General features: G+C 51.5%; 1 protein-coding gene across 3 annotated transcripts in view; it reads left to right on the top strand.

The window, feature by feature from the left end:
- The window catches only part of LOC144176056 (uncharacterized), a 60,900-nt gene that overhangs the window by 24,897 nt on the left and 23,760 nt on the right, over positions 1-12,243 (top strand). For all 3 annotated transcript variants that reach the window (XR_013323763.1, XM_077705177.1, XM_077705178.1), the window contains one exon: positions 12,170-12,219. Coding sequence is in view for 2 of the 3 variants with exons in the window: in XM_077705177.1 (XP_077561303.1) it covers positions 12,170-12,219 (50 nt within the window). In the remaining variant the exon portion in view is untranslated. The remainder of the gene's footprint in view (positions 1-12,169; positions 12,220-12,243) is intronic.

Genomic DNA, 12,243 nt, shown 5'->3' on the forward strand with positions numbered 1-12,243 from the left:
TCGTGAGTCGAGCGGACTTTCTTCAGGAGTGCCTCGCCGACGCTCAGAATCAAGGCCTGTGGGTAGCCTGCCGACCGCAACCGCTCCACTTTGCGTGTCCAGGCTGCACTCCATTCCACGAGGACTCGACCGAACCACGGTGTTCAACAGGGCCGAGTGGGAGATTCCACGCTCAGTAAGCTTGGCAGAGGAAAATGGCAACATCCCTTTTTCGCTTCTAGGGGCGTACCTCCAGCTCACCAAGAAAGTTCCGGAAGCAGGCTCTGTGTGTTTTCTGTGCCTACTGCTGTCGTGCCGAGTGGCCCATGGGCAGCAGCCGCGGGCGAGTCTGTGAAGAACTCGCGGGGCCCCAAGGGCCCGGCGTGGAAATGGGAAAGCCAGGCCGCCCAGTGCTCGACGAAAGGGCGGATTCTTTCGCTAGGCACATGGAGCTTGCATGCTTTTCCTAGCCGCGTGGAAAATGTTTCAGGGCTCCCCATGATGTCGAGATCATTCAAACAAAGTATGCGCAGAAAGGAGGAGCTTGGTTTCCTCATTCCACTTGTTGGGGTGGGGGGCAGCTGTGTTTACTGGAGGAGGAGAAATTGTGACGCTGTATTACTTCATTGCCGCCAGCAGAACTGGAAGGCCCATCTATCAGGGTCGGCGGCATTTTGCAGGCGGTCCGCTCCACTTGAAGCCTCCAATGGGCGCAAAGTGTCTCGGTCCAGCATGGCATGTGCTCTGCCAGCGACCCCAAGCAAGGAACTTGTGTGGAAGCATTAGGAATTCACATGAACAGTTATCTACAGGGTGGAACAGGGTGGAACACTTCAAAGTTTTTTCCTGAGCTGCTCCGTTCTAGCTCACACTTTACACGAAGGTCGCATTTTCTGGTCTGTTTTGTTTGACACCAGGAACAATGATGGTACGTACCTGTTTATTCTGAAAATAAACAAGAGCGATTCTCGCCTAAGGGAAGATGGCGGCCAATGTGGACGTGCAAGCTGATATTGAAACATGCGATTCTGATTCATGGTAGAAAGGAGCCAAATGATTGATTGATTGTGGGGGTTTGACGTGCCGACGCAATGCAGGCGATGAGGCGTGCCGTAGTGGAGGGCTCCGGGTTAATTTTGACCACCTGGGGATATTTAACGTGCGCCGGAATCTCGTACACACGGGCGTTTTTGCTTTTCGCCTCCATCAGAAAAGCGGATGCCGCGGCCGGGAATCGAACCCACGACCTCGTGCTCAGCAGCACAAGGAAGGAGCCAAATGAGGTAGCAGACAATCGGAAAATCTCTTTTTTGTCAATCGTTCATGATAGCCACAAATAGTTACATATGAGCTCATACAAACCATTCCCGCGGTTCATCGTTGTCAACACCAGTAATCTGGTTTCAGGCCGTCTGTCGTCTGCTGGGCCAGGTTGCCCTGCTTTCCAAAATAAGGCTCACAAATCTTTGTTCACGTTTGTTGCTTTGTTCTCGTTTACTTTCATTATTCTGTGCGTGCATGTCTATGATTGTGACCTGGCATCATGACATCATTCACTGCAGGTGAACCAGCTGCATTTTCGTCTTCCATGAATGATCTCATGACACCATGTCACATGCACAGACACGCACGCACAGAATAACGAAAGTGAAACGTGAACAAAGAATTGTGAGCCTTATTTTGGAAAGCAGGGTAACCTGGCCCAGCAGACGACAGGCGATCTGAAACCAGATGACTGGTATTCGCGGTGTGTGTGACCACAGGCGGCTGCGAAGCGTGCCTCCGTGACGTTGGCTTGGGGATTCTCGAATTTGTCGTCTGCTTCTCTCGGGCTCTTGGCGCTTGGTTGACGTGTGATGCTTGTCCGCACCAGATTTTGCGTGTGCGTAACTTTTTATCGTGATAATAGACTTAAAATAGAGCATGCACTAGCTTCAGGCGTGAGTTGAAGTATAGTTTTGGATACCACTATGGAAGAAACATTGCCGGCGTCGCCCCATTTCTTGCGCTGCAGGTCCTGTGCGGAGAGCAGAGTCAGAGCTACGCGTCAGCTGCTGTATTAAGCAATCTTTCGAACAAAGGGAACACCCAGCTGCTAGTAACCGACAAGAGCGAAAATTCCCAGGCCTTAGGGGCTGTCGGCTTTGGCAGAAGGCATTGCCGTTCCCTGTAATATATGTAGGATAAAACAGCTTTTGCAACCTTGCCAAACGCTCGAAAGTATTGTATCGCATCACTTTACGTTGTCATGGCAAGAAAGTACGCCAACATGCACTGTGGGCCGCAAAAACTGTAGGTTGAGTTCCAAATAACACCCTGTGTGTATAGGCACGTGCTGGTTTTATACCAGGCTTCTAAGCAGTATGGAGGTCTATTGAGCAAAACGATTCAGGGCTACAGTAAACACACCACGTTTGTTCAGACCTGGAGGGATATTTCTGTACATTTCCCACAGCCATATCTTCCCAATATTCAGATATGCATTATAGGAAAACCGTACTCAAGAGGAGGAGGAGGGGGAGGAGGAAACTGATTGATTGATTGATTGATTGTGGGGTTTAACGCGCCGACGCAACGCAGGCGATGAGGTGCGCCGTAGTGGAGGGCTCCGGATTAATTTTGACCACCTGGGGATCTTTAACGTGCGCCGAAATCTCGTACACACGGGCGTTTTTGCTTTTCGCCTCCATCAGAAAAGCGGCCGCCGCGGCCGGGAATCGAACCCGCGGCCTCGTGCTCAGCAGCGGGGAGGAGGAAACTATTTATAAACAGTAGGGGAGGAGAAGGAAGAAGAAGCGCCATCGCTCTTCCATCGCGATGGCTGCTTCCGGATTTGAAAAAATTGTGTGCCTTACCACGTGAATGGCGGATGTATGTGTTCTCCTAAATGCTCAAAAATTAATTCTGGGTAAGCGATTTCCTCTCTGGTGCATCGATGGTGGTGGAAGGCCGTGCAGTGGACGTCGCACCACTCCCGCCAGAAGCCTCGGCCGTACTTCACCTGGCACTCCAGGCCGTGCGGAAGAAAGCGCATGGGCCATCTGCCGTGATAATGCCCGAGGATGAGGACAACCCCAATCTGTGGGGGAAATGCTGATCCCTGTTGCCCTGCGCAGGCCCAAGAGCGCGTGGGCATCGGGAGTCACGTTCTGACTGTTCGACCCAAGACCCTCAGTGCACAACTGCTGTACAAGTCTATTGCCACTTTTTCTGAAAAGCTCGACTTACAGAAGCGCTTGATAATCAAGGTTAGCACACTTGTGATTCAGCACAGGCGGGCAAACATGCATTGCGGCTGAAGGCACTACCCCTACCCAGGCGTGCCCTTCCACTTCCAGTCACGGGAAACCAGGCGCCGAGACGTGGCTGCAACAAGGGTGCCTCTCTCATGAATGCACTTACTAAGGCAAGTGAGGACATTATAGCGGCGAGACCGATGGGCAAAGGTGGCTCTGCCCTCATCACGTTTGGGTTGCATGGGGGAACACTCAGGAACCCTTCAAGATTACGTCCTTTGTGCGCTTCCGATGCCATGGCACCCAGAAACCCCAGAGGAGTGTCCAAAGTGTCCCAAACGAGAAGCTTTCAACAGGCAAGCAAAACAGCACCGGCAAGGGTATGTCCCGTATCTGCAACTCTGAACGGCGTCGCACCAGAGGAATGGCAAGAGTTCCTGCACATCATCGTCACTTGCCAGGTCGGCGTCGTTAAGAGAGGCTACTGATGTTTCACAGGATGGGACATGCGCTCTGGCGCTCGCAAGGCAAGTTTCCCACAAGCCTTCTGACATCATCACGCCGTGCCAAGGAGAGATTGACCAGGCATTGCAGGAACTGGCACGAGAAGAAACTCAAGCTGAGCGTGACTATGCGTCAACTAGAAGGCACTTGCAAAAACAAATTTCAGAACTTTAGAAATCTCTTGCAACTGCTTTGCCAGTAAAGCAAAAGAGCGCAAAGCTTGGTGTGGCAACGCAGAGAGGAACAATTGCGGAAAAAACGAGACCGCATCGGGGCGCATGACCGACCTCGGTCACGTCCCCCTGACATCACACTTTCCCAATCTGAAAATGGTGCAAGCAAACTGAACTGTGTCGACACTGTACCCAGCACCGGCAAAGAAAGAAGTGTTCCTTCGAGCGTATACTTGGCACAATGTCTTGCGGCCATGCAAACTCGGCAGCAACTAGCAATGCAGCAGTTTATGGAGCAACAACTGCGCACAATGCAGCAATTCATGCATCAGATCCCAGTTCGGCTGCCGCAGTTCGCTTCAGCCACCCAAATTTAGTCTACATGAGCCAAAACATGGACCTCAACGACGACTATGCCCCTCATCCGGCTTCAACCACTAGATCAAGATGTCCGGATGCCCTCCATTAGAACTGCCGCAGCCTGGGGACTGAACCTGCTGCTTGGGCACATTGGGTGCCCTGCCCTCCTTCTGCGGCAAGAGACAAGGGGTGCTCAACCGAGCATTACAGGCTACGATGGCCACTTTCAGCCTGGTTCAGGTGTTCGTCGTGATGTACCTCACATGGCACTGAATGCAGCTGCACAGATTACCAGGAGGTGGTAGCAGCAAGGTGCAAACTGGCACCCCGCAAGACAATGCTCACAATATCGGTGTGCAGATTTCATGTGGCTACGGGATCTTCGTGCGCAATATCCGTGTGACGTCATGCTCATGTGTGGGGACTTCAGTGCCCAGCATCGTAACTGGGGATGCGCTCGGGACTGAGTCCGTGGGAAGCACCTTAGCTATGAAACTGAGGCCTTGTGTTGGAGAACGACACCGCCTACCCAACTCAACATTCACGCAGGCCAGCAGAATGGGGAGCACACCTGGTCTAGTGCGCGAGTGGCGATGCGGTCTCGTTACCATGGGTACCCAATTTGGTTGGAGCTTAATATTGTAACCACGACAAAACGTACGCGACACACACAGGCTGTGAATTGGGACGAATTTCGCGCTAACGTTGTGCGTTACGAAATGTACATGCCATTCCACGTCAAAATTTTGCGTGCACCGGAAGACTCAACTCGGCATATCTCATTCAACGAGAAACTGCCCGCCCCTGATCAACATCTGTTGAACCTGTGGAACATGAGGCAGCAGTTGCACCAAGCTTACCTCGCTGCTGGTCTCAAGGTACGCGACGTTACGTAAAGCAACTTGCTCGCGAGAGCACCTCCTTCAGACAAAGAACAGGCCTTCGAAAACTCTGGCAAACGCTTCGAGCCATCAATGGTGAGCGCAAACATGGAAACCCCGTGCGAGCAATACTTCTTGAGCAAGGCATCACCAGTGCAGAATTTGAGGATCTGGCTGCATCTGCGTTTCTTTCCCCACCCTCGTACACCCCTGGTACCTCACCTGTACCGAAAACGACAGGGTAGAGTCACTGTTTGCACTACAAGCGCAGTGCACCTGGAAAGGATCGCATCACCTGGCAGATGCTCCGCAATTTAGATCACACTGGCAAGCAGCAATTACTCGAGAACTTGAATCACTCTTGGATGTCAGGTACCTTCCCGCCCGAATGGAAGCACTCCGTCGTAATATGTAATCCCAAGCCTGGCAAGCCCCCAACACAGCTGGGCAACATGCGACCAATTTCACTGACTTCGACCCTTTGTAAGCTTCTGGAGAGAATGGTTCTTACATGTCTCAATTACCACCTTGAAGAGCGATGTGCTCATTTTCATCCAGCACAAACGGGATTCCGGCCAAACCTTTGCACACATGACAGCCTCTACCTCCTCCGACGTCTGGCAAACAAGTGCTGCGGCCGGCGAACCGGTGTACCGAGCATCCTCCTCGGTACACCGGTTCATCCTCCTCGGTACACCGGACCTTCGCAAAGCATTTGACAGTCTGTCATGAAGCCATTATTCAAGCATTGGAAGGAGCTCGCCCCGTCCCCGAATCGCAAACATAATTAAAGCGTTCTTGCATGACCGCACTTTTGAAATATATATCGGGCGTAGCCAGCCACATCACTGCACAAATTGGGTAGGAGTGCTCCAGGGGCAATCCTTTCACCAACCCTATTCTTCACGATCGCGCTATGGGCATTTGTTTTACTATGTACGCCGATAATGTCACCATGTGGACTAACCCAGGGCAGCATGCCACAACATAACAAGCAGTAACTGCCGTTCAAACTGCCCTGGATGCTTTATTCACTTACCTTCCACAAACTGGCATGAACCCATCGCCTGAGAAGACCCAGTACATTCTCCTGGGAGGGTCACAGGAAGAAAGAGCTAAAGTGAGTCTGAAGCTCGGGGATCAACTAATCCTCCAATCACCTCGGCAGGTTTGCATCTCGGGCATACCATTTCACGAGAACAGAGGTGCCGACACATGGCTTAAAGAGCTCGCGCCTACATGAATGAAGACCCTTCACCTCATTGAGAGGATTTCCCATGGCAGTGGAGGTGCGGGTACGAAGGTCACCCGCATGTTAGTAGTAGTGCTTCTAACTTCCCGCACATGCTACAGATTCTCGTGTTTTGACCTCACTCAGGCACAAACCAAACAACTAGAGGTGTTACACAGGGCATCCATGCGTGTCATAATGGGCCTTCCTCGGCACGCGCGAATAGAAGAGCTCCATCATTTCTCTCAACCTCCTGCCATAGGTGCGACAATCGAAGAGCGGAGGCACAATCATTCAAGGCGCCGCACATGGACTCTCTCTGGTCAATGTCTATTGTTGCTAGACTCCCCCAAGCACCATACCGGCCTGCAAAACATTCCTCCAAAGATTCCACCTTGGGAGGATGAAAATGTCTGCCAGCCCAGTCCTACTACCCAAAAGCTTATCAAGGAGTCCCACGCTTTCCAGCAATCTGCTTGCGCTGGGGCCATGCCGATCCTGGGGCCATTTTCACGGAGGCTTCCTGGGATTCTACCACCCACTGTGCATGCATTGCTTTTTACCACCCCCAACGTGACATGCACCGTGGCCTGGTGCTAGTGCCTACGCCTTGTAAACTGGAGTTGTGCGCTATTCATATGGCCGCGGAGTATTTATCGCAGTAAGTGCGCCTTTCCCCCTGGGGAGCGCCTCACCATCTGCCTGAGAAAATTACGGCACAATCTACGGCACGGCTGTCGAACTCATCACTTGGCGTACAACCAAAAGTGGTCGTAGCCCACGTGACTAGGGATGGGCGAATATAGATTTTGAGGTTCGAAGCGAATAGTGATTGGGTCGAATAATTTCGAATTGAATGGTTCGAATAGTACACATTGCAAATCACAAAGACAAATGAGCAACTTGTGACCTGACTAATGTACACATTTTTTTCTAATAATTAGAACTCACGTAGGCACAGCATTGTGTAAAACTATTACCAGTTGAACATTTATTGCAAAATCTTACACACAGCTTTCCTTTGCTGTATTCACAAGTTTTCATGAAGAAATGCCTGTTGTGCCACATGCTATAGGTGCAGCAGTTTCCGCCGGCTGCTCATTCACAAGTTTAAGCGCCGCCTAGAAACTCGCAGAGTTAAGCGCCGCCTAGAAGCTTCGCTAAAAAAAAGAAGTATTGTAGCCACTAGTATTCTCGGCCGTAGCCAAGCAAAGCGCAAGTGGCTGGCCGCCATTTTGAATAGGCTCGCTTAGTGCGGCGTACTGCCGCGCTGTGCGAGCCTATTCAAAATGGCGGCATGCCTATTCAAAATGGCGGCCTGTACAAGTCTGCTGGCTTGGTGCCGCTATGTTCGGAGCGGTGTCGTTTCAGTGCCGCCTTTTTTTTTTAACTTAAGTGTGCTGGCGGCCGAGAGCTTCGTCGAACCTCTAGGCAAGGCAGCAACTCGGCAGTGCCGGCACTGATAATAGAAATGTCCGCGTCGGTGGGTCTTGAGCCAAGCCTGGGGTAACTCTCGGAAAGCTTGACCGAAAAGCTTGGCTTTTAGCTGCCTATTCGGGAGCATCGAATAATTCGAAAATATCGAATACCTGCATTCAAATCGAAGCGAATAACGAATAGAGAGCTATTCGATCGAATATTCGACAATACCGAATATTCGCCCATCCCTACACGTGACCTGGGTTCCCAGCCACGCAGGTGGCTTCGGAAATGCGGCCGCTCACGCTTTGGCCAGCGCGCTTCTCAGCTCCCGCTCACCGCCGCTGGACCACAGGTTCACGACCGTCCGCCCACTCCAGGACCCTGACGACTTCCTCAAGCAACAAGGATTGCAACCCCCATTCATTGCCGAGCGGACTGCCGCCGCGCTGCCCAGGTTTTCATCCATAAGGCTCGAGTGGCACTGACCGATGATGTTCTTGCTAAATGGCGAGGCCAGCAGCCTGACGACTTTGAGCCCTCCCATCCTGACGTCACCTGCTGAACCTGTGACCTGGGGATCCGTCCTACTATGCAGCACCTAGTGTGGGAGTATTTGCGCGTGCCATTGCCGCCAAGTGCCCACGTTCTGGACCACACCACCACAGCAAACGCACGTCGCCCGAGTCCTGCGTTCCCTCTGGGATTTTGCACGTGAGGCTAACATTCCGAGCTGGACTTAATTTTACCCCCTCCTTTCCCTCCTTACCATCCCTATTGGCCTCTGAGCCAGCCCTTTTCCTAATAAAGTTACATCTATCTATCTATTTAACAGTAAAATCGAGCTGATTAGTGGGCCGGGTCTTCAGTCCAGGACAAAAGAGTAAAACCAATTTTCTTCAATTCACAGATCGCCATCCCAAATCTGTTCTTTACACTTGGAAGGGTTGGAAAACAATAAAGACCTGCTTGTAGATATTCATCGGTTTTGATTCTTGTAATATATGCAAGTATACTATTTATTGCGTTTCTTAGCGAGTGTAAACCTTCAACACTGTAATCATGTCATAATTGTTCAGACTGAGAGTCAGTTCGCTATGATAGTGATGGTTACAATAGAAATTCGGAGCACAAAAGCCGCTTCGAGTACTATGGACAACATTGACGTTGTCTGGGGCGCGATTGAGGTGGCGTAGCACAAATCTTTTCATTGTATTTGCATCTGAATAAACGACGCCCGCTGCGGATATACACCTTGCACACAGCCATAACGAAAGCCAATTTGTGAAGAAGGGAATGTGTGCCATACAGCCTGAAGAAAATGTCCTCATTATCTTTGTGAGCCTCCCAAAATTCCTAAACCTACTAGCAAGACGTTTGTGACTATGCAGAGAAATTCCAGGGGTTGGGCACAGAAAAAAAAAAAAGGCAACATTCATTTGATGCAAGTCAACAACAACGAAAGAAATAGAAGACAGCCGCTTTATTTCCTGCTGCGCGATGCGCATATAGGGACCCGCTGCTTGGCACGTAGCATTAGACTGTTGAGTCTTCATAAGGGCATCTCAAAAATACTGCATGGAAGCCTACGCATTTTGAATGCTTATCGTGGCAGCCACCTAGCACCTCACGGCCCAGAAGAGCTGTGAACACACCCTGGTCGAGATACACGCGAGAACGATGGGCAGCGGAGGGAACCTGTTCATGATGAGCGACTAGTGCTGGCCGTCACGCAGGGACTTCCATTTCGACGAGGCGGTGGGCCAGGCGATTCAGCTGGTGGGGAACAGGCCGCTCGTGGCTCTCGGCGACCTCAACGCCCCGCACACCACGTTTGGTTACAAGTTTCAATCCAAGCGGGGCAAGGCCCTCGCGAAGACGACGGAAGACCTGGAACTGGTACTCCTCAAAGAGCCCGGGGTGGTGGCCCGAAGGGGTACCGGTACTATTCCGGACCTCTCGTGGCTCGCGGGGACTCTCGACGCGACCTGGTGCAACAAGGACGTAAGCCTGGGGTCCAACCATGACATCCTAAGCTTGATGATCAGAGGGCAGAACTCGGCAAGGCGAGGATCACCGACTGGGACCGCATGCGCAAGTGCGAGGCAGAAGTGGCTGAATCTGAAGTGGCTGAAGAGGCAGAAGTGGCAGATCGAGTTAAACACGATCTTCTGACCGATGCTCTGAAGCAAGTTGTTCTCTCTCTCCTCGCATGTAGCAAACTTGTGGGGGATACAGCTTGAAACTATTCAGATGTGTCAGAAGCTGGAAAAAATAACTGAATTACTATAAATATGCTTTTTAATGCACCAAAGCATCAAAGCGGGTGCACAGGCACTGCTGCCTCTCACAAGCGTAGTGTAGCAGACGACAGCGGTGCGAGCCCCTAAGCCGACATCAGAGCCAGGGGGCACCACGCCAATTGACAACGATGAACCATGGGAATACTTCACTATGGTTTGTATGAGCTACTATTTGTGGCCGTCATAAACAATTGACAAAAAAGAGGTTTTCTGATTGCCTTCTACCTCATCTGGCTCCTTTCTACCATGAATCAGCATCGCGTGTTTCGTTTTGCATATCCCAGGTGGTGCCATCATTTCAAGATCAGCTTGCACGTCCACATCGGCCGCTATTTTCCCATAGGCGAAAATCGTTTTTATTTATTTTCAGAGTAAGCAGGTAAGTACCATCGTTGTTCCTGGTGTCAAACAAAATAGACGAGAAAATGCGACCTTCGTGTAAAGTTTGAGCTAGAACGGAGCAGCGGTTCGCTCAGGGAAAAACTTTGAAGTGTTTCATTTGTCAATGTAACACCCTGAATACAGTCGAGCCCACTTATAACAGCCGCAGTTGTAACGAACGCTTGGTTACAACGAACAAACGTGGCGTGACCGTCACAGCATGCATTCAGGCAACGGCATTTTGTTTCAGATGTAGTGAACTGGCGTGAGGGTGCAACTCGTGCTTTGCGAACATCAACTATCGCCTGGCATTTGCGCCACTTGATGGGCTTTTCACGAGCTGCGCAGGGATCATCACCCTTTCCCAGCAGAACTGATTCCAGCCAGCAAAGATGTGCCAGAGGGAAAGAAAATGTAAACAATGAAGAACGTTGTCTTCGCGAGTTCCATGTTGCCCCCCCAACTTGCCTGCAGGCGGATGGAGGGAGTGGACGGAAGAGGAGAAAATATGGGAGACGACAGCCAACTCGCAGAACATTGGCCTTTGCACTGTGCCGATACCTGTGAGGTGCATGCATTTCTCTTGTCCAGCCTGTCTGCGGGCGGACAAATCACCAGAACGGATTTTGCGGTGCCACAAAATTAACTACGCAATAATTTTGGCAGTCCCTGTTCATGCTGGCTCGCGCTCTCCTCTCCAGTTGAGCCGAGAGAAAAGTGAAACAGGAGAAACGGGAAGCTGCCTGAAACGCGTGCCATGAAGCTGCAACGCGTCGAGTGCCGCTGAGGTGTCATCGACTGCTCTCTTCGGATTTGTGAACGATCTTATGCAGAGAGCAGAAAACTGCGACCTGGCCAATAAGATCTGTTCGAGTCGCCAATCTATGGTGCAATTTTTAACGCCAGGGCAAAGACCCGTCGATCAGGAGGCAGAACGGCCCCAATAGCATGAGTTATTTTGCATGAGCTATTTTCCCACTTGTCTAATTTCTTCCTGGGCTGGGTGTCCCATTCTGACGGGTGAGCGGCAAACTTCTTTTTCATGGCTGCAGCCGGCGCTCTGTTATCACTGCACGCCGTCCAGGCGATGTCCGTGGCTGCGTCAGTACTCCCGCCGGATGCGCGCTGCAATTGCACAAGCAGAAAATGCTTATTGCACTTGTAACGAACACATCCAGCGTGACGGTCGAGTTGGCCTCAACTGCATTTAAGGGGACACCTGTTTTGCCAGGGACTATCGGGCCCTGAATTGCACTGAAGCAGCTATGTGGCGGTGTTTGTGTGGGCCTAGCCTTGCCTTTGGCCTGCATCTGTTGTGCTGTTTTTCTATAAGCACCCTGAATGTTTTGTAGAAAACTGGGCTAGTTGGTGCAGGTTCATCTTCACAGCGCACAAATAATGAAACAAAGGGGAGGATAACACTGGAAGATGAACCTGAATGTTTCATTTGGTTTGATGCCGCATGCAGAAATGCTGGCCGGCTCAGCACGTGGTAATGGCCACATGTACAGGCGGGTGCTGCAGTGATGGTGCGCACTGAAGGCCGAGTGTGAACTGCGGGGCTCTCAATCTCCGGCCGTGCTTTGGACCGGAGGGATACTTCTTTTCTTTGCCCGGAGTGTCCGGGCAGCACTGTGGCGGAAGTTTAGCCAGCAGAGCAAAAGAAGTCTCCAGGGGGCCCTTCTTTCTCCTCCTCTCGCAGGGGCCGACCAGTGCTCGAGCCAGGCGTGGACTCATGGCAAGTGAACCCAGGTAGGCCTGCCTGCATGGGGCGGT

This window comes from Haemaphysalis longicornis, unplaced genomic scaffold (assembly GCF_048455015.1).
Source record: "Haemaphysalis longicornis isolate Haplotype H1 unplaced genomic scaffold, Haemaphysalis longicornis Haplotype H1 scaffold_3, whole genome shotgun sequence".
Classification (NCBI taxonomy): domain Eukaryota; kingdom Metazoa; phylum Arthropoda; class Arachnida; order Ixodida; family Ixodidae; genus Haemaphysalis; species Haemaphysalis longicornis.